We start from the raw sequence: 22094 nt of genomic DNA, 5'->3' as shown, positions 1-22094 counted from the left end.
CAGATCCGTTCCCTACGCTTCTCTGAGGAACGTAAACCAAGAGGCAACAACTTCATAAGGAAAACATGTCACCAGCGCTAACATTCCCTTGGACCACTTGCAGACACCTTAATCTACGCCTCTCTATTATAAGAAACGTCAAATAAAGTCATCATTTTCACAACCACTCCCTCAGACCAGTTGCAGAACCCATTTTTAACCTGGGAATAAGAGAGTGTATCCTATCTTAATCTACACCTCTCTATATTTGGAAAGTATACTGAAAGGCAGCAGTCACACACGTCACCACCACCACCACCACCACCACTCACATCAACGTGCAACCACAGTCCCTCCCCCTCGCACACGGCCGCCAGCTCCTCCAGGGGATCGAAGGCGCCGAGGACAGTGGTGCCGGCCGTGGCGTTCACCATAAAAGGCTCCTTCCCCTCCTCCCGCGCCTTCGCCACCGCCTCCTTCAGCGCCGCCGGCAGCATTCTTCCCTGGGCGTCCGTAGCCACTGCCACCGCGTTGTCCATGCCCAGGCCGAGCCACGAGGCGCTCTTGCTGATGGAGTAGTGCCCCTGGGGGAGGAGGAGGGGAGGTGTGGGTATAGCGGGGGTACAGTGGAGGACATGGGTTAGATTTTGTCTCTCTCTCTCTCTCTCTCTCTCTCTCTCTCTCTCTCTCTCTCTCTCTCTCTCTCTCTCTCTCTCTCTCTCTCTCTCTCTCTCTTACTCATTTTCTCAATTTTCTACTTCTCTTTTTTTCCTTTATTCCTTCATTTTTCCTTATCTTTATTCTTTCGTCTTCACCTCCTATTCCGTCTTGTCTTTACCTATTCCCCCACCCTCTCTCCCTCTCCCTCTTACCTGGTCGGAAGTAAACACCACGAGGGGCTTCTGGTCGAATATTCCCGTCTTCTTGATGTTCGGGTGGCGGCGGTAGCGAGCCAGAACCATCCCGTACATGTTGCTGATGCTTCCTCCTGTAGATACCAACCCTCTGTCAGGTACCACCACCAGCACAGCCTGAGACTCCTCCCCTCACCCCACACCGCCCCTCAGACACTCCCTCTCTGATTCTTACGCCGTGACGCAGAAGGTGAAAGGAGGTGGTGGTGATAGAAGTAAGAGGATTAGAGAAGCCAGGTTGTAGTAGCAGTATAGTGGTAATAGTGAAGAGGAAAGGCTGATGAGGACAGAAGAAAAGGACGGAGGGATCAGCGCAGTACGAGGATTATATGGAGATGAAGGTGAGTGAGGAAAATGATAAGATGTATTAGAAGATTCTCAACTCAGATTTGGGGATAAAAAAAAAAGGACCGAGGAAGGAGTGTGATAGTGAAAAAGAAGCAGTGCGAGAAACAACACAAGCAAGGAGTGGACGACCTAAGAAGTGTTGTAAAGCGAAATAAGTTACATAAAGAAGAAGAGAAAGAGGAAGAAAATGAGGAGGAAGGAGGAGGAGGAAGAAGAAAAGGAAGGAGAGACAAGAGAGAAGAAGAAAAAGAGTATGGAAAGAAAAGGAAGAAGAAGAGGAAAAGGGACAAAAAGATGAGACGAAAGAAGAATAAGAGACATGAGTGGGAGGTGAAAGAAAGAACAGAAAGGGATAAAAGTAAATGTTTCAATAGCATGATCTTTGTTTTTCTTTTTTTCTTTTTCTTTCTTTTCAGAGCATATTTACCCTTTTTTTTTACTTTTCTTTTCATTCTCTCTTTTCCCTCTCCCCTTCTTTTATCTCCTTTCCTCTCACCTCTGTCAGTCAGCCAATCAACCAAACAATCCATCAATCAGCCAATCACTCACTCATTCATACGTTCGCTCAGTCACTCACTCACTTCCTCACTCACTCACTCAGTCGATCAACTAATTAGTCAAGCAAATAGTTAATCAGTCAGTCATCAACCAGTCAGTAAGTCAATCAATCAATCAGTCAACCAAACAGTCGTCATTCAAGTCACTCTCTCTCTCTCTCACTCGCTCACACACACACACACCACTCTTTCCCCTCACCAGGAGCGAAGATACCGTCTCCTTCAGACCAGCCGAGGAGTCCCACCAGGTGTTCAATTACCCTGTGCTCCACCAGCATGAACACGGGGGCCACCTCGAATGTGTACCTGGCGGGGGGCAGAAGAGGGAGCATGGGTTGAGAACTGGTAGAGCTGCAAAGGATGGGAGTCACAGAGGAAGATGCAAGGGACAGAAACAACTGGAGGAGAGTCGTACATGGCGCCAATCCGTGACTAGAGGGAAATGGCGGAAAAAAGAAGCCTGCAGATGCTGGTGGTAAGTTATGGTGGTGTTTGGTAGCTGGTGCTGGTGGTGGTAGTTGTAGTAGTAGCAATAATGCATTATTGTAATGGTGGTAATGGTATATTAGTAGTAGTTGATGTATTTTTAGTAGTGGTGTTGGTGGTAGAAGGAGTAGTGGTAGTACTGATGGTTGTAGTAATGGTGGTGGCGGTAGTTGTGGAGGTAGAAGTAAAGTAGTAGTAGTAGTAGTAGTAGTAGTAGTAGTAGTAGTAAGGCTCAACACGGGCACTCTCCATACGTTACTTATATATAATATATATATATATATATATATATATATATATATATATATATATATATATATATATATATATATATATATATATATATATATATATATATATATATATATGTATGTATATATATATATATATATATATATATATATATATATATATATATATATATATATATATATATATTTTTTTTTTTTTTTTTTTTATTCTATAAATGTTGCATAAACATTAATGTGGGTTACGATCCAAGATATCCGAAGCATTACTTATTTGAACTCCTCACCAGTACTGTGGCAACTCCATACGTTACTTATATATATATATATATATATATATATATATATATATATATATATATATATATATATATATATATATATATATATATATATATATATATATATATATATATATATATATATATATATATATATATATATTTTTTTTTTTTTTTTTTTATTCTATAAATGTTGCATAAACATTAATGTGGGTTACGATCCAAGATATCCGAAGCATTACTTATTTGAACTCCTCACCAGTACTGTGGCAACTAAGTTTGAGCCCCACGTAAGCCCTGAACAAAGCACTTATTCATGCCTTGAGTCACGAGGCTCAGGTTTTCGAAGCGCCGAGCAGCGTTCGAGTAACTGATTTGAACTTCGACTCGGGAGGAACACGCCACGCACCAGTCTGGCCGTCCCGCTTAATTGTTCGTGTAGTCTTTGCTCAGTGGTGCGGCCGAGGAGGCTGGTGTGTTATCAAAGATTTCGTTGCCGTATTTCGATCAGTTCTAGAATAGGCTGTAGTGAAAGTTGCGTTGTTTTTCAGTGATATTTTTTTTCTGGTCATACTGACGGTTTTACACGGATTCTGCATCATCCAAGGGAGAAACAACCAGGAAACATTAACTAGTCATATCTGTGGCCTTTGAGAAACTGCCGTTGTAAGAGCAACACGTCTCATTCCTCCCTCTATCTACACTTCACTAACTAAAACTACACCCATCCCCACCATGCTAGCAAACCACCCCTACACCCTCCCATCCTCTCAATAACAGACCTCACACCACACACCCCTACACCCTCCCATCCTCTCACTAATAGAGCTCACACCCCTACTCCCTCCCTTTCCCGCCCTACAGCCTACACTCAGCCATTCTCACAACCAACACCCAGCTTCTTTGGGTGCAACTCACGAGTTAGTGTTGAGAGCCTCGGTAAGCCAAGCCCCCGTCAGCGCCACCTCGTCGATGCCTCCGTACAGCTGATTGTAGAAGTGCGGGTGTTGCGTCTTGACACTGTAATGCACCGCGGTTTCCAGGATTCGCCCCGCCTCCTCCATTGAGCAGCCCTCCTCCCCGACCTCCAGGTCCAGCTCATCCTGCCGGGGAATGTCAAGTATTTCTTCTAGATGTTCCTCAGGTCACCTTCGGTCGGTTAGGTAAGGGCCATATTCTTAAACGCTTCTGTGCCACACCTCCACTACTTTCAAAAGGCTCCAGTTGAAGTCACACGGGCTTTGAGGATGTTTTTGTTTCTAATGACTGATTGACAAGATTTCTATTTTATTAACAGAAGAAACACTCTTGAGAAGGCTACTAATCATCTCTGTAGCCTTTTAAAATAGTCGTGGTGAAAGAGCAAAGCGTTTCTGATTACGGGTCATAAAGCCATCGTGTACTGCTGTCTTGCACTATTCTAGATACAGCGATTGTTCTGAGTCAAGCTGAATTCACATATAGATGTTACGTGAGAAATTCTAGAGAAACAAAAAACACCAAAACTGAAATTACGGGGGTATTTGGAGCAAGTTTGCTTTGTTAGAAGAGAGAATTTCTTATGTAACAAATTTATTTGGCGATGGTTGTTAATTTCACTTGCCTAGGAGAAAGTACAGATCGCATTATCTGTAAAAGTGCAAGACAGCAATGTAAGATGCAATTTTGGGGAAACAAATTGAACGTTACAATGCTAATGATGTTTACAATGCCAATGATGTTTCGTTACTATAATACTCTGCTCTATATTTTGTCTAACTGTACTGACGGAGGACTTTGTGACATTGAGATAACCGAAAATCTCTACATACACACTCACTCAACATTTCGGTCAGTATTTAGTTTAGTTCATTGTTCCATTTCACTCATATCTTAAGCATTTTTCTTAATTTTTTTTTTATTGTGTTCGTCTTTTGGATTGCTGAAACCTGTCGCACATTGGTCTTTGCCCCTTATATATTGTCCAAAACTAACAGTGGTGATGACTGTAATACTCATCACCGAGATATTGTCTCATATTGTGTCTGTTTATATTACGAGTAGCTGTTCATTTAGGTATTCAATTATTTATTTATTTATTCACCTATTTAATGATTGATGATTTCTGACATGTTACGAATACTGAATCACTGAACCACTGAACCACTGGTATGGAATCCAATAAAAAAAAAAAAAATTGAGGTGTAGTGCAGAATTGGAAAAACGAGCTTATTGAGGACGAAAGACAGTACTTTCTACACTGGGAAATTTTGTGCATAGTCTCCTGGATATTGGCTAGTAGTCTGGCCAGCACGTGAACCCTTCCCCTGCACTGCGCGGCCTCTCACCTCGCTGTTGAGTGATGAGTGAGGGATCTCGCTATTGATGCGTAATTTGAGGTGGATGAAAAGAAAATGTAATTAAGACCACATGGTGCGGCTGAGGTCACACACACACACACACACACACCTTCAATTCGTGGGGATGTTTGAAGTGAACCACTTTTTCCGAAGCATCGAGTCCAGTCACCAGCTTCGTCTTCAGCACCAGGTCCAACACACGTCGCAGCAACCACCCCGCGCCACCATCCTCCCCCGTGCCGTTGGAGTAGCCGTTGGAGTGGCCGTTAACTTGCCCATTAGCGATAGAGTTTTGTGGTGCAGCGTGGCCGTTCAGCTCCTTCACCCTCGCCTTCAGATGGTGGATGGAGGTGTCTGCCTGGTGGAAACTGGCAGCAATCTCGTGATATCCATTCGTTGCCATGGTGGAGTGAAGTCTGGTGGAAGAGAGATCACAGTGAAGGGAGATAGCAGGAGGCAACAAGTGTTAAGTGTCACTACACACGTGGCTATCATTAAGATGAGCGCCACTCGGTCCTGGTGTCGTGTTCGTAGCTGTTCACTCTTTGTTTACAAACTAAAGCTTGATTGCTATGAACATTTTATAGAGTCTATTTCATCCCTATATTTGACTAATCTTTTATCCAAGTCTTCAGCCATGTTGATGACAGGATGTTGTGTTCCCAGCTGGCCTTGTGTACACAGATGTCCGCCTGCGAACTGCGCATGCTCAGAACCCAGTGTTTAAAGAAAAAAGTGTGTTGATAAACATACCTGTCCTCTGCTGTCCACAACAACATGGCTGAAGACTTAGTTAAAAGATTAGCGAAATATAGAGCTGAAATAAACCCTGTAAAGTGTTCACAGCAGTCTGGCTTTCGTTTGTAAACAAAGAGCGACTCTATTTGATTTTTTAGACAACAAAATAAAAAAAATATAAAAAAATAGGATTTGAGCCACTTTATCACCCAGTGTCAGTGATGTCTTCATGACTTACATATTCTAAACCTGAGTTCCCAAACTCGTATTTGCTTCCAACAGACCCTGCCGTCTCCCCGCCCCCCACCCCGCCACCACTACTTGATTATGATAATGTAAACTTGTACATTTTCATAATCTGTCTTAGCACTGCTTATGAAAACCAAGGTCTTTGCTTAGATTAAAACAAATCAAGCAAATAAATAATACAGGCACGAGCCATTCTGACAAACATTTGCTTCAAAAGGAGCAAAAATGATAGAAAAAACAAATATAGAATTTGAAAACATGGCATATGGTATTACGAAATGCTCATAAAACTTAAATGAACATAACAAATTTATTAATTTACTGACTATGATATGCACGGTTTCATAAACTAAATATAGATTATGAAGTCGTGGCACATAACTGATATTTCGAATCCTCATAGAATTAAAATGAGAAACTGATAGATATGGTTCAAGAGTTTATTTCAATGAGACAGATGTTGCCGCTTTGCTCAGGTGTAAGCACAGACACATGCTGTACTTGTTCTCCGAAAAACTTCATTATATACATTTTTAAAATTATTATTAGACAGATGACTTCAAAATCCCCTCCTCCCCATATTCTTTTCAGGAACTTCAGTTCAGGAACCACTGCTCCAAACTTACTCCACATTATTTTATCGAAATTAAAAGCCAAGACAGTCAGTGATTAATCCCGCTGTCCGTTCCTCTGCCCTTGGCTGTCTTGTTAGATGTATGTTTGGGACAGTGGGGATGACGGGAGGAATAGTCCTCAGGGCTTTGTTTCTTTATAACTGCAGCTTGTAGAGATATATGTACAAACATTCTAGCTTGTTCTCGACGTTCTGGTATCTGGGGTGAGTTTACTCGCTACACAACCATTCCGTCACTTTATCGTGTGAGGGAACTGCGTACTTGGATGCTTAGCCAACACTTCAAATTATTATGCTCTCAGTAATTGCGGACTCAGTCAATTATTGTGGCTGCCTCCGCACGCGCTCTGCTCTGCATAGTTGATTTGTGTTGGTTGCCACAGCCGACCAAACACATTCCATGCTACTTCTCATCACCTCCGTTCGTCGTCGTTTTAATAGTAATAGTAAAACCCAACAGTGCCTAACAGTCTGGACTCGAGCAAATGGAATTTTTTTTTTTCCGACGTAATTATTTTGAGACGTCGCTGAGGGAATTACACTGAGGAGCCACGAGTCTGTTACTTCGGGGAGGTGACGGCTCTGTACACGTGATGTAATGGTGATGAAGGACGGATAGGGTAAAACAAGAGGCAGGTGTGTGGCAGGGAATCTTCAGTGTTATGGTGGGCATCTCAGCTTCTATACAGTTTGGTAAGTCAGCGAAGTGAACTCAGTGGCTTCAGAATGCCAACACGTCAGGGATAAGGAGAATGTTCGCCACACAGATGAGAGGCAGAGGCCAGGAGACTTCTAATTCCTTATGATCTGCATTTGTATGATTACCTCTGTCTCTCTCATATGTATTCTATTTATCTTCAGCATAATCAGCTACATGTGTCGCTTCTGTATATCCCCTGTAGTTTTTATTACCATAATCAACTGTGTCTGTGTATGTTTGTCTTATCCTTGTGGTTCGCATTAGCTTGATCAACCCTGTGTGTGTGTGTGTGTGTGTGTGTTTGTGTGTTTATCCTCACACTTACCACCAGCATGTCTACTCTGCTCCTCTCCTTATACGCAGGAGTAACATAATAGTACAGTATGTTGATAGTGTTTTGCTTCTCCACTATTCAGCTTCCCTCCCTAGTTCCTCCCGCACGCCGGAACACTTGCTATGGGTGTGATCAAGGTACAAATTGCTAGCTTTCCCTTGGGTGTAATTACGGGAGACGCACCCACCTATCGCAGTTAGATATATATTGCGAGTGTCCGGCAGTGTATATTTTTTGTGTGATTCCTGTATATTTTCAAGTGTTAGTTGATTGGTGTACAGTTTGACCGCATAGCTGTCACCACCATTGTTACCGCTTGCGGTGTAGGTTGTGAAGATGAGAAGATAGAAGAGAAGGTGAAGGAGTGAGTCGTGAGGGCGGAGATGACGATGTTTACACTAAAGGTGTGTCCACACTATCGAGCATGCTCGACGGGCAAACAGTGATACCAGATCCCGTTCCAATACAATAGCAAGGAGGGTGAGTGGCAGGCACGAAGGTGACGTCAGAAGCGAGGAGACTGGGGGCAAACTAGCGGGCAAATGTCTGTGAGTTTGCAGGAAACCCCAGAAACTGTTTCGAGTGGTATGATGCGAAACACTAAATGTGTCCTCGTAATTAAGTAGGAATCTATCTCGCATTCAAAGTGTTCTGTGCATATCAGCATGTCTGGCGGTCCTTCTACAAGTGTACCTGAAGGAGGAAACGTTCAGTGGTCCAGGGAAGATACAGCATGGATAATTGATATGTACCGTCAAAAACCTTGCTTGTTTTTATATACAATCCAAGAATTATCCCACACAAGGCTATATTCTTCCTCTCGACTGTGTTCGGCATGGTGAGACAAGTGCCGCACCCGACTCCTTACCAGGGTCAGAGTGAAACTGAACCATGAACCAGTATTTGACACCACTCATCAGTTTACAACTTTGCCCGCCAGTCTTTTCCCGGTGAAGGAGTAGATATTGTACAGGGCTCAGCTACATCTGGTAGTACTGTTTGTTGCCAGATCCCTGCCTGTGGTTTTCCCGCTTCTGACGTCATCAACCCTCATTCTCATTACTCATTGTGATCTGGTATCATTGTTTGCCCGTCGGGCATGCTCGATAGTGTGGACATACCTTAAGAGATGCTGACCTGTAGGATAGGGCCATAATGAAACCTTTATGGTGGTCGAGTGTTGCGGTGCTCACGACATTCCTAACGGCTGTAGGGAGATCGCCACCATCACACACAGACCTGCGTTCTATATCCGTCGCCCACGCTCATCCACAAAGCCCCCAGTACGTAAGTGTGCAACATATTAAGTATGCTGTCGATACAGCGTAAAGACATTTGTAACACGTAGCCGTAACTATTGATGCAAACGTGACGGCAAGACCAGTCACTATGCTTATAGTGCTAAGTGTTCAATTTATATGATTGCAGGCTTGACCGGATTCAATAAACTGTACCGTGTGCAGCATTGGGGGTTCATTACACCTGTTACACCAAGCAGCGCCATCAGGCTGCCACAACCATCATCACTACTATGATCACCACTATTACCAGTACCACTATGATCACCACCATCATCATCACCACACGAAAACCACCACAATCACATTTCACAACCACTTCGTCCACACCTACCCACCAGTGGACAAACACCCATCCACCCCTCCACACAACACCGCAAAACTGGAGCACGTAGGAAGCGTCTCAAGTGTTCTCACGTGTTTTCGCTCCCTCACCACCGCCACAACTGACTGTACACTTCACCAGCAACAAAAGAATCGACTTCTGATCTATAAGTGGCTTGAGGCAAAGCGTGAAATATACAGCGAGGAGTGGTAGCGAGAGTTTGACTGGATGTTTGTTTTGTTTTTATTACTATTATTATTATTTATTTGTTCCAGGTATCAGTAATTAAATCGTTTTTTCTAATGCCGGAAGTACTTAGGCCCGGCCAATGTAGTGTTAAGAAAATGCTATGTTATTTATTTATTTATTTATTTATTTTATTTATTTTTTTCTTTTTTTTTGCACGCGAGGAGAAAGTGAAGGATGCGAGGAATAGAAGAATAACAAAAAATAAATAAATAAATAAATGTGTGAAAAGCTATTTGGGTCATCAAAATAAATGAACGAAATTAATTCAGATAAACTTGTGGAAGGTCTTAAAAAGTTATGCCTGGTTTCAGACGTTCAGTTATTGAACGTTTATGAGTATTGAATATTTATGGGTAATGAACGTCTATGTGTACCGAACGTGTATGAGTATTGAACGTTTATGTATACCAAACGTTTATAGTTACCGAATGTTTGCAGGTTCTGAACGTTACCCGACCAGGCGGAAATATGTCTGCATCATGCATACTGCGAGTGAATGAGTGAATAAGTCGTGAAGGTTGTTAACGTGCAGCGGCAGTGTTACCAAGGCGCTGTGGCACAAAGTGGCGATGATGGAGTGTGATAGTAATGTCTAAAGTCTCTTATCCAGACCTCGCTCGCTTTCCTTGTACAGAAGAGGACAGGAAAATACAGGAAGCTGCGAAAAGCTATCAGGGTTCGTATTAACAAAGATTCTTAACTATAGAAGTTTGACTCAGATCAACTTTTATGCCTAGAGTTGTGCTTAACTTCCCAAGTTTTGCTTAGTCTAGGTCTTAAATTTAAGACAGGTCCGGAGTCTGCTTAACTTTAATAGAGTTACGCTAAGACTAAATTAACGAAATAAAGATGGCCGACCGTATAGCCTGAGCCCGCCACCTCAAGAATTGTCAGCCCCATAAGGATGTTCTCGATGACCTGACTGATTCTGAACTGTTGGACTGTTGGACATGTATAGAATAAGACTGCAGGAGTTTTATTTATGACATATTTGGCGGGAGATGCCTTGGAGAGCCCCACAGGAAGAAATGATGCATTGACGCTAGTGATTAAAGTAATATTTAGTGTTATTTAGCCAATGGGAAATGGATCTCTGCAGCAATGGTGACTTTGGACCTTCATGTGCCTTGTTGTTGGCGTGTCTCATTTACCTTCTTAGTAACAGAGCCCCATGCAGCTTTTTTGTGCCACTGAACGAGTGAAGCCCGTCAGGCTACATCTTTCCTCATATACTGACTGGACGAGGTGGAAAAGTCTCGCCATCGGTCCAGCTGGGTTTCATCTATTTGCCTTTTTCGGCCTTGGGGGTCATCTCCATAATAAAGAAAAAGGACAGGAAAGAAGTCGCTGCTGAGTGGGAGTGGTGGGACAACGCAGGCTCAAGCACGTAAACAATACACTCGCCTTGCGCGAGATCTAATTTGCTTATTGATAAACAAATTTATGATCTCATATCCTTACAAAGTCGATGATAGATTATATTTTTTGTTATTTAATCCAAAAAATGTAAAAAGATTACACTATCAACTTAAAATTGAGAAATATAAGATTTTACTGCTTTGCTCTTTCACCATTTCATACTGGGATTTAAGAGTTCGGCTCAGCACAACTTTAAGACCACTTAAGACATAAGCACAATTCTAAGCAGAAGGCTTAGACGAGCTCTGAGAATCTTTGTTAATACGGCCCCAGGGCTACACGTGGCACTCCCTGTATAGACCTATATCCACCTATCATCCCTATCCTATCGTGCTCAGGGTTCCTTTAATCCTACCAGAGGGAGTTCCGTTGGTATTTAAGGTAAATTCAAAGCAAGGGCCACTAAGGGAGTTCTGTTATTCTTAAATGTAAATTTAAAGCAAGGGTCACCGAGGGAGTTCGTTGTTCCTCAAAATAAATTCAGAGCAATGTCCACGCAACAAAGGGATTCATGTCAGTGGAAGCATTAGGGTCATTGTTCTGAAATGTCTCCGCGCCTCATCTCGACTACTATCAAAGATTCTAGTGAAAGCTGTTAGGATTTTCAAGGGTGTTCTGATGATTCTGTCGATAATTTAACAAGGATTCTGCACTATCACAGTAGGAAGAACACTTGAGAAAATTGACAACCGATCAGACATCTGTCTAGCCTTTGAACACTGTCCGCATGAGAGAAAAGATCGCTGAAGGACATAAGACTATGACACAGGGTTGTATTCTGAAGCATTCCACTTTATACTTTCAAAAGGCTTTAGTTGAAGTGACACTGGTTTATATATATATATATATATATATATATATATATATATATATATATATATATATATATATATATATATATATATATATATATATATATATATATATATATATATATATATATACCACCCTGCACTTTTCCACGTCTTTTCATAGACGTCCAACCCTTCAGGAGGTAAACATATCACGCGGGGAAGCCACAGAACGCCTGACTTCTGATCTTTCTAAAATTTCTGATTGGGGCAGAGCAAACTTGGTATTGTTCAATGCCTCAAAAACTCAGTTCCTCCATCTATCAACTCGACACAACCTTCCAGACAACTATCCCCTCTTCTTCAATGACACTCAACTGTTCCCCTCTTCTACACTGAACATCCTCTGTCTGTCCTTTACTTATAATCTGAACTGGAAACTTCACATCTCATCTCTAGCTAAAACAGCTTCTATGAAGTTAGGTGTTCAGAGACGTCTCCGCCAGTTTTTCTCACCCCCCCCCCCAGCTGCTAACTCTGTACAAGGGCCTTATCCGTCCATGTATGGAGTATGCTTCACATGTCTTGGGGGGTTCCACTCATACTGCTCTTCTAGACAGGGTGGAATCAAAAACTTTTCGTCTCATCAACTCCTCTCCCCTAACTGACTGTCTTCAGCCCCTCTCTCACCGCCGCAATGTTGCATATCTAGCTGTCTTCTACCGCTATTTTCATGCCAACTGCTCTTCTGATCTTGCTAACTGCATGCCTCCCCTCCTTCCGCGGCCTCGCTGCGCAAGACTTTCTTCTTTCTCTCACCCCTATTCTGTCCACCTCTCTAACGCAAGAGTTAACCAGTATTCTCAATCATTCATCCCTTTCTCTGGTAAACTCTGGAACTCCCTGCCTGCTTCTGTATTTCCACCTTCCTATGACTTGAATTCCTTCAAGAGGGAGGTTTCAAGACACTTATCCACCAATTTTTGACCACTGCTTTGACCCTTTTATGGGACTGGCATTTCAGTGGGCATTTTTTTTATTAGATTTTTGTTGCCCTTGGTCAGTATCCTTCCTACATAAAAAAAAAAATATATATATATATATATATATATATATATATATATATATATATATATATATATATATATATATATATATATATATATATATATATATATATATATATATATATATATATATATATATTTTTTTTTTTTTTTTTTTTTTTTTTTTTAATATATATATTCTATATATATATATATATATATATATATATATATATATATATATATATATATATATATATATATATATATATATATTTTTTTTTTTTTTTTATATAAAATATATATATATATATATATATATATATATTTTATATATGTATTTTATATATAAAATATATATATTTTATACATATATTTTATATATAAAATATATATTTTATATATTTTATATATATATATATATATATATATATATATATATATATATATATATATATATATATATATATATATATATATAATTTTTTTTTTTTTTTTTTTATTTCTACAGTATTAACCTAACCACTCTAAAGAACTCATCTCATCATCTCTGTGGCCCTTAAAAATAGTTGTGGTGAGAGAGCAGAGTGACTCACAATACGGTCCACAGACTCCTCAGCAGCGCCGGGCGGGACTGTAGTGGGTGTGGTCAGGGTGTATCATTAGGCCACACCCCCTCCTCGACTGCGTTACTAAAATATGTTGCTTTATACATGGCGCTGACGAGGAGGCGTGGCTTAATGATATGTTCTGATTGCACTCACTACATCAGAGGTTCTCAACCTTTTTAATCTTGTGTACCACTCGAAGTCTTTCAGTATTGGTCACGTACCCTTGCCCAGGATGCAGCACAGTGCAATCAGAACACAGCACGAGTCCAGGAACTCATCAGTAAATAGTAACAAATATGTCCATAATAACAAATATGCCCACGACTTTATCGGTGTGTGATGACAAAAACTGCTCATAAATCTATCGGTCTATAAAATCTGTCACATACCCACAAAAATTCCTCACACACCACATGGGATACGCGCACCTCAGGCTGAGAACCCGCGCACTGCACTCTGTAGCCGGGCAGCCCTGAGCGTCACCACCGTCTTTGTTAATTTGGTGCTGAGACGTGATTGGCAAGGAGGCTGAGGACGCACGCATGCATACACACACACACACACACACACACACACACACACACACACACACACACACACACACACACACACACACACACACACACACACACACACACACACGGCACTTAGGGGGATCGGGCACTTTATAACCAACATTAAACCCTCCTTTATTTTGATATCCTTCATTTGCGAAGTACTTGGCGCCATGAAACTAAATTATAAAGTTTGATGGGAAGTATTTTTGACCTTGATAAAATTAGAAGGAATTACTATCTCTCTATAATTTCTTTAATCGTGCGGCAAGAAATATTATCACCGCCATGAACCCCATTAAATATTCCCGCTGAATAAATCAGAGAAAATTAGTGATCGGTAAAAGTGATGAAATTTTGAGGAATGCGCGCCGCGCACATATTATTTTGACTAAATTTATTTATTTTTTTTTTATTTATTTTTTTTTTATGTGAAAGGAACACTGGCCGAGGCCAACAAAAGAGCGAAAAGACGGTCCAATGAGGTGCCAGTCCCAGAAGAGATGTCAAAGGGATCATCGAAAATTAGAGGACAAGTTTCTTGAACCCTCCCTCTTGAAAAAGTTCAAGCCATAGGAAGGAGGAAATACAGAAGCAGGCTGGGAGCTCCAGAGTTTACTAGGAAAAAAAAAAAAAAAAGAATGAGGATACCGGTTAACTCGTGCATTAGAGAGATGAACAGAAAAAAAGTAGGGAGTCTTGTACAGCAAGTCCGCGAGAGGAGGAGAGACAGTTATCAAGATCAGAAGAGTAGTTAGTGTGAAAATGGCGGTAGAAGATAGCAAGAGATGCAACAGTGCGGCGATGAGAGAGACTGAAGACAGTCAGTTAGATGTGAATGAAACATGGAACTCCCTTTCCTCTTTTTTTTTTTTTTTTTTTTTTTTTTTTAAGATCTTTTTTTGAAGATCTATTAACTTCTCTGATCGCAATTAATTTTGTTCCATTACGTGCACGGTTCTGTCATGAAGGCAGCGGTGTGTACAGCTCTGTTACTCCTAAACAGGCTCGAGTTGGAAGTGGTTTTTGGTTCTAATGTATGTTAACAAGTTTGGCAAATTTTCTGCACCCAGTTGGTGAAAATAAATAAATATATAAATGAATATAAGTGAAGATATAAATCAAATTAGGTAAGCAAATAAATAAATGAATAAGTCCTGATGAGAGAACAAAATTTCAAAGTGCGGGATATGAAATAAGGAGACGACAGTGACAAACTATTCGACCACAATAATGCGTGAGGCCGCCTCGCTAACTTGTCCGTCTGTGGAGTAATGGAAGAAAGCAAGTAAAGGTTTGATGGTTCTGTGCTTTGGTATGATTAAGTGAACAAATGTGCGTCAAGACACCATTGTAAACCCGAGATTAAGGCAAGAAGCTGTGTTTTTATGAGCTAGACAAGGACACACACACACACACCGCTTAGTGTAGGTGGTAAGCACACTTGGCTCATAACCAAGAAGGCCCGGGTTCGAATCCCGGGCGCGGCGAGGCAAATGGGCGAGCCTCTTAATGTGTGGCCCCAGTTCACCTAGCAGCAAGTAGGTATGGGATGTAACCCGAAGGAGTGTGGCATCGCTGTCCCGGTGTGTGGTGTGTGAGTGGTCTCAGACCTACCCAAAGATCGGTCACTATGAGCTCTGAGCTTTCCGTAGGATAACGGCTGGCTGGGTGACCGTAGGTGAATCACACACACACACACACACACACACGCGCGCGCGCGTGCGCCGTCAGCAACACTTGCCAAGGCCAGTATTCCTGAAACGCTTTGCTCTCTTACCACGACTGTTTTCAAAAGCCACAGGGATGAGTATACGAACTTTAAGACCGTTTCTCTTGTTAATAATCTACAAATCTTGTTAATCTGTCACTAAAACCATAAAAACACTCTTAAAAATCCGTCCCACTTTAAGCACAGGCTCTTTTTAAATGTAGTAGAGTTGCGGCCAGAAGTGTTTCAGAATATGGTCCTTGTAATGGTGAGGTGGTGTAATCTGCCACCAAGACCCCAGATAAAGTTTCAAGCTTGTCTCACTCCGGCCCGCCCCGCCCTGCCCCCCATCCCCTCGCCAGTGCCAAGGTCATATCAGTGTCCCCGCCCGAAGGTCACCGTGTTAAGAGGCCGGAGTCGTTATCAGGCGTGTGGGGCTGATAAGAACACCATCACGTCAGCCCTTTCTTGACGCGTCATTGTTGTTAGTGTTGTTGTTATTGGTAGTGGTGGTGGTGGTGGTGGTGGTGGTTTTGGAGGTGGTGGTAGTGGTGGTGGTCGTGATGATGGTGCTATTGTTGTTGCTGTTGTAAATAAATTATTATTTATCATTATTATTATTATTATTATTATTATTATTATCACTTAATGATCATCAGGCTTTGGATCATTATACAGTTTTCACTACTTGTGTACATATTTGCATGCATATCCTACCAGTTTTAAGTGTATAAGTATCCTGAGCCTATAATGATTCTGGCGTGAATGGCGGCGGGCGAGGCGTGGGATACTGGCGTGGTTGGCGCGGGACTAGCGCCGCCTGCCAAACCAGCTCGGCAAGGATAGCCAGGCTGCGGGGTGTGGGCAGCCTTGGCTTCTATTCCTTCCTATTAGGATTGCCTATCGTGGTGACGTCATCCGGCTCCTCTGCGGCTATTTTTAGTACTGGTGGTGGCACAAGACTTTAGTGCCCCTCTTACATAAAAAACAGTAGTAGTGATGGTAGAAGTACTAGTAGTAGCAACAGCACTAGTGGATGTAGTAGTAGTAGTAATAATCAGTGACAGAAGAAATCTTGGTAGAAATATAATATTTAGTCGGAGTAGTATTAATAGGAGGAGGTGGTGTTGGTGGTGGAAGTGGAGGTGGAGGTCAAATTGGAGGAAGAGGAAGAGGAGGGACATTTTACCATGGGAACCTTGAAGTTTGGGATCCTCTCTCTCTCTCTCTCTCTCTCTCTCTCTCTCTCTCTCTCTCTCTCTCTCTCTCTCTCTCTCTCTCTCTCTCTCTCTCTCTCTCTCTGACTGCTACATTCACCTCCACGCGACATGTCGATGTGCTGTGTATGTCGTGGCGGTAATGGAATCTTCTTGAAGTGACCCAGCAGCAGACACAGGGAACCGTGAGCCTACAGTGTGTCTAGCGAGCCTTGCCTGGTGGGTGTTGCAATCCTCTCTAGGAAGTGTGGTTATATACGTGGTCTGTCTGGTTATCGTGTGTCCTTCTTTCTTTATTGTATTCCTTATCAAATTGTGTGTGTGTGTGTGTGTGTGTGTGTGTGTGTGTGTCCTTTATTGAAGGTCTGTGATATATTACTTTGTTTATTATTTTGTCTTTTTTTTTTTTGCTTTTTTTTATTCTGCCGTTGTTGTTTGTGGATTATTTTTTCATTGTTTTGTTTTGTTTTGTTTTCTTCTCCTGCTCTTGTTGTTTGCCTGTTACCATTCTTTGTATCGATTGGTTTGGCCTTTCAGTGGGAGTTTATTCATTCTAGCTTTCTTTCTTTATTTATTTAGTGCGTGCGTGCGTGCGTGCGTGCGTGCGTGCGTGCGTGCGTGCGCGCGCGCTCTGAAGTGGAATAATTTAAGCCACGGAAGTTACAAAAGAGTAATAATAAAGATTGTAGCTCATTTATCTCCTGCATGGTCTGCAAGCTGTAGCATCGCTTAGTCACACAACCAACAAGTGTCAGCGTCACACATCCCCAGCGAAAATGTGCCACTGACCTACCCATATCATTAGCCTTGAGAGCCTGGCAGTGAGGGACTTTTTTTGCCTTGCTCGAGAGGATGGCGTGAGATGCGAGTAATGGCTTCAATGTTGCCACTTATGTTCATTATTGCCACATATGTTCTCTGTGGTCCGTATTCAGAATATCTGCGCTCTCACCACAACTGTTTTCAAAGGCCACAGAGATGACTAACTGGGTTCTCATCAGCGTTTATCCCGTTAATAATGTAGAAATCTTGTTGATCTCTCAATAGAACACCTCTCAATAAAAACATCCCTAAAAACTCGTGTTACTTCAACTAAAGCCATTTGACAGTAGTGAGGGTGCGGGCAAAAGTGTTTCAGAATATGGTCCTCAGTCTCAGTGGTGATCAAGAGAACAGGCTTTGGAAATACTAAGCAGAGTGGTGTGTGAGGTGTGCAGCTTAGCCGGGTAATCTCAGCCTCACGTAACCAGTTCTTTGATATCGCGCATTATCAGTAATCACCGTCACGTCACCATCAGTAATCTGAGTCAAGCTTGGAAAAAAAAAGTTAACGGTGCTTTTTTTACGTGTTTTTGTTTTTATTTATATTCTGGTATGTTTAACACTTTTCTGGTAATCTTTGTCGTAACTCTTTTTTTTATTATTATTTCTGGAACTGTTTTAGTAGCAAAGTAATTATTCTTATTGTCTGAGAGAGAGAGAGAGAGAGAGAGAGAGAGAGAGAGAGAGAGAGAGAGAGAGAGAGAGAGACGCATACAAATAGAAACCGACAGTTGAAGTGAGCATATTAACCACATACACACACACATACACATAGACGTCAAACTGTTCTGAGCAAAATGATAAGTTTTACCATTTTTTTTTTTTGTAATATTATCACTAAGGTCATGCCATATCTCTCTCTCTCCACCCTGATTTAAACTGAGAAAACATGCTTTTACTAAGTTTGACGGGTGCTGTCTTCATATCAACGAGCTGTGTGTATGTTTTGTCTAGTAATATTCTCGGTCTGGAAGTATCTAGCTTCGTACGATTTCAAGTTGGAATAGACTGATGTGATATGTTTCAAGAAGCCACCCAGATTTGAAAGGTTGATATGAACTTTAGTCAGTCCTGCAGAAAATACAAAAAATATAAAACAGGGAAGCACACCCCTTGGTAACACTTGCCCTGATTGGCGAGTGTTGCATGGCTCAATTTTTTTTGCAATGAACATTTTTTTTTTTTATGAATTTACCAAATATTTTTTTTCTTAGTGAATATCTACAGTCCGCGTTGATTCAAGTGCCGGAGTGAAGCTGAGTAGCTGCCAGAGATAATGGATTAATCAATAGGTGAGTTATGAATTTATTTTCCTTTTATCTAAGTGAATGAAGGTTTATGGCTTATGGTGACGCAAGTGCTGGAATTGAGCCCAGAATAACTTGCAATAATGGGTTAATCAGTCCGTGAAAAGTGAATCTACTCTGAAAATAAATCGTGCAAATAATAGATAAACTCCTTCACTGCGATGAGCAACAATTAAAAGCACTAAAAGCAATGTGTGAAGTCTTTATAAACAAATACAACAAAGGAGGACATTAAAAAAAAGATAGATTTTACAGTTTCCAGCCTGTATAATGTTTGGAAGTGGCTGTAGAAGAAGAAGGAACGATTCAGAGTGGCTAATGGTTAAAGAAGGATGTGGCAATTGGTAGTAAAAGGGTTAATGAACAACTGAAAGGCTCATTATCATCCCATCTCTGGCGTGATAATGGCAGTAAATAGTGGAAATAATAAATCAGTGAATAGCTGAAAAGTTAGTTAATTATCGTTTGCTGGCCTTGCGGTAATTAAGCTTAGAGTAAATGATTAAAAATAATTAACTAATAGCTGAACTATATAATGTTTGTTATTTACGCGAAGCAAGTGCTGAATTAACATCTTGCCCAGACATTAATACAAGATCAAACAAATGAAGTAAAGACATAATCTCTTTTTTATTTTTTATTTAGTAACAAACTTAGTTTCACTCAGCCGGTAGTTAATATTGTACTTCAACGTTCCGGCGCTTTCTTAACAGTTTTTTTTTTTTTTTTTTTTTTTTTTTTTTTTTTTTTTTTACCATGCTGCAGAAGTTAATGGAGTGATTCTAGTGATAGTTTAGCCAAAAGAATCTGCAGCGCTAATAAAGAAACCAGCGTGAGCACCCGACTAATCAGCTGTCTGCATGGCCTCTGAAATAGTACTTTTGAGATCCCGAAGTGATCAAGAATACGACCAAGTGCAGGACAAGGAATAGAGGCGTGATGTATCGCGGAAGAGTATGTGTCTGCAACACTACTAGAGAAAACACCGTGAGGACCCGACTTTTCATCTCTGTGGGCTTTGAGAGTAATTATGAGAAGCCGTGTTTAAGAATAAGGGGCTTTAGTGCGACAGCAAAAGAGTAGCGTAAAGAGTCATGCAAAAGGGTAAATCTGTAGCAATAATTGAGAAAGCACTGAGAATCGGATTAATCATCTGTGTGGCCTCTGAAAACGGTCTTTTATAAGAGCACGAATTGTTAAAAGTGCGGGCCTTTAGTGCGAAAGAGGCGTGAAGTATCGTGCAAGAGAGTAAGAGCTAACGTACTTTGTGAGGCGTGGGCACAGTCTTGCAGGGCCTGGAAGTGTGAGGGAAGGCGCCGCCAGGACAACTCTTTATAGGCGACCCTCGTTCGGCTTGACCCTCGCTTCCCGGGATGTTAAATGCTAGATTATTCAACATGTTGTTCAAAGAGTTAATGAAACCGATACTTCCCTGGGCTGAGGTGCTGCTGAGGGTAACAGTGCAGGGGGTGTATGTGTGCAGGTGACAATGAAGGAATGGGATGCAGGTACAGGGTTTTGTTATGTAGTTATTAGTCAGGGAAAGTTTAGTGCACGTACGCGTTGCCCTCTTGTCTGTGTTTCTCCCTCGCAATGCGCATTAAGGCCAGATTTCCGCTTGTCACTTCCCACTTCACACGCGCACCGAGACTGACAGGAATAAACGCTACGCGCACATACACATGCACACACACACACACACACACACACACACATACATAAGTTGGTACAGAGCTAAATAAAAGGGAAAATAATTAAATACACGAGTTAAATTTCGCCACTCAATTTACAGATAGGAGACTCAAGGGCCGCTCAAATTCCAAATCAGCCACCATGTTGGATACGGGTGCCAGTGAGGGTTTTTTTTTTTTTTTTTTTTTTTTTGTGTGTGTGTGTGTGTGTGTGTGTGTGTGTGTGTGTGTGTGTGTGTGTGTGTGTGTGTGTGTGTGTGTGTGTGTGGCGATATTAATGGCTACACGGGTGACGCGCGCTCCACATACACATCTCGTATTGTTATTGTGGGTTGGTGGTTTCCTGTGTCGCTGGTTGTGTTGCACTGCGGCCTGTGTGTGGCGGGCCCGCCGGCCATGTGCTCGTCACGTGATGGGAATTTCCAAATGCCACTGACTCTTCTGCTGCCGCCGCCAGTGCCACCTTATCTCTGCTTTATGTAACTTTTCCAAATGCCAAGTGTCTGTTACTGGGCCAGTGTGTGTGTGTGTGTGTGTGTGTGTGTGTGTGTGTGTGTGTGTGTGTGTGATAACATATAAGAACCACTACATTTTTTTTTTTTTTGCTCAGTTCGTGTTATTATTGCTATAACTATTACTTCTGTTGCTGCTTTTGCTACTACTACTACTACTACTACTACTACTACTACTACTGATAATAATAATAATAATAATAATAATAATAATAATAATGATAATACTGTTGTATTTTGTTGGTACTGTGACGGAATCCTCATCATCAGTATTTACTTTTTTTTTTTTTTCTTTATGTAGGAGGGACACGATTATTCCGCATATCAAAGGACTCTTCCCAGCCATGTCGACTCGTCACCCTCAGCTGTAGAAACCATTGTGTGTGTGTGTGTGTGTGTGTGTGTGTGTGTGTGTGTGTGTGTGTGTGTGTGTGTGTTATTCTTGCTGTTCCTTTGTAATTGCGATACTACAAGCTGCTGCTGCTGCTGCTGCTGCTGCTGCTGCTACTGTTGTTGCTACTACTACTACTACTACTACTAATAATAATAATAATAATAATAATTATTATTATTATTATTATTATTATTATTATAATACTTCGCCTGAACACTGCTGCTTCTCTACTACTACTACTACTAATACTAATACTTATACTACTTCTACTAATATTAATACTGCGTCTGAACACCACCGCCACCACCACCACCACCACCCACCACTAGGAGTATAGAAT

The 22094-nt window shown here is 41.4% G+C and overlaps 2 protein-coding genes across 5 annotated transcripts in view; one reads left to right on the top strand and one right to left on the bottom strand.

Moving 5' to 3' along the window:
- The window catches only part of LOC135111486 (cysteine sulfinic acid decarboxylase-like), a 26192-nt gene extending 5419 nt beyond the window's left edge, over positions 1-20773 (bottom strand). The window contains exons 1-6 of one of the 3 annotated variants that reach the window (XM_064024806.1): positions 20718-20773; positions 5262-5568; positions 3732-3916; positions 1998-2104; positions 852-967; positions 312-563 (exon numbers count right to left, since the gene is read on the bottom strand). In XM_064024806.1, coding sequence (XP_063880876.1) covers positions 312-563; positions 852-967; positions 1998-2104; positions 3732-3916; positions 5262-5568; positions 20718-20758 — 1008 coding nt within the window. In that variant the 5' untranslated portion in view covers positions 20759-20773. Of the gene's footprint in view, positions 1-311; positions 564-851; positions 968-1997; positions 2105-3731; positions 3917-5261; positions 5569-13935; positions 13977-20421; positions 20581-20717 lie in introns of those variants that run through there. The other 2 variants (XM_064024807.1, XM_064024805.1) reach the window with 2 other exon arrangements.
- Positions 3838-22094, top strand: part of LOC135111487 (uncharacterized) — a 64893-nt gene continuing 46636 nt past the window's right edge. Inside the window, exon 1 of one of the 2 annotated variants that reach the window (XM_064024810.1) lies at positions 3838-3976. The gene's annotated coding sequence lies outside the window, so the exon portion shown is untranslated. Of the gene's footprint in view, positions 3977-18599; positions 19143-22094 lie in introns of those variants that run through there. The other variant, XM_064024813.1, reaches the window with a different exon arrangement.

Source organism: Scylla paramamosain, chromosome 22 (genome assembly GCF_035594125.1).
Source record: "Scylla paramamosain isolate STU-SP2022 chromosome 22, ASM3559412v1, whole genome shotgun sequence".
Taxonomy (NCBI): Eukaryota; Metazoa; Arthropoda; class Malacostraca; order Decapoda; family Portunidae; genus Scylla; species Scylla paramamosain.
This window is presented reverse-complemented; position numbering and strand designations above follow the sequence as displayed.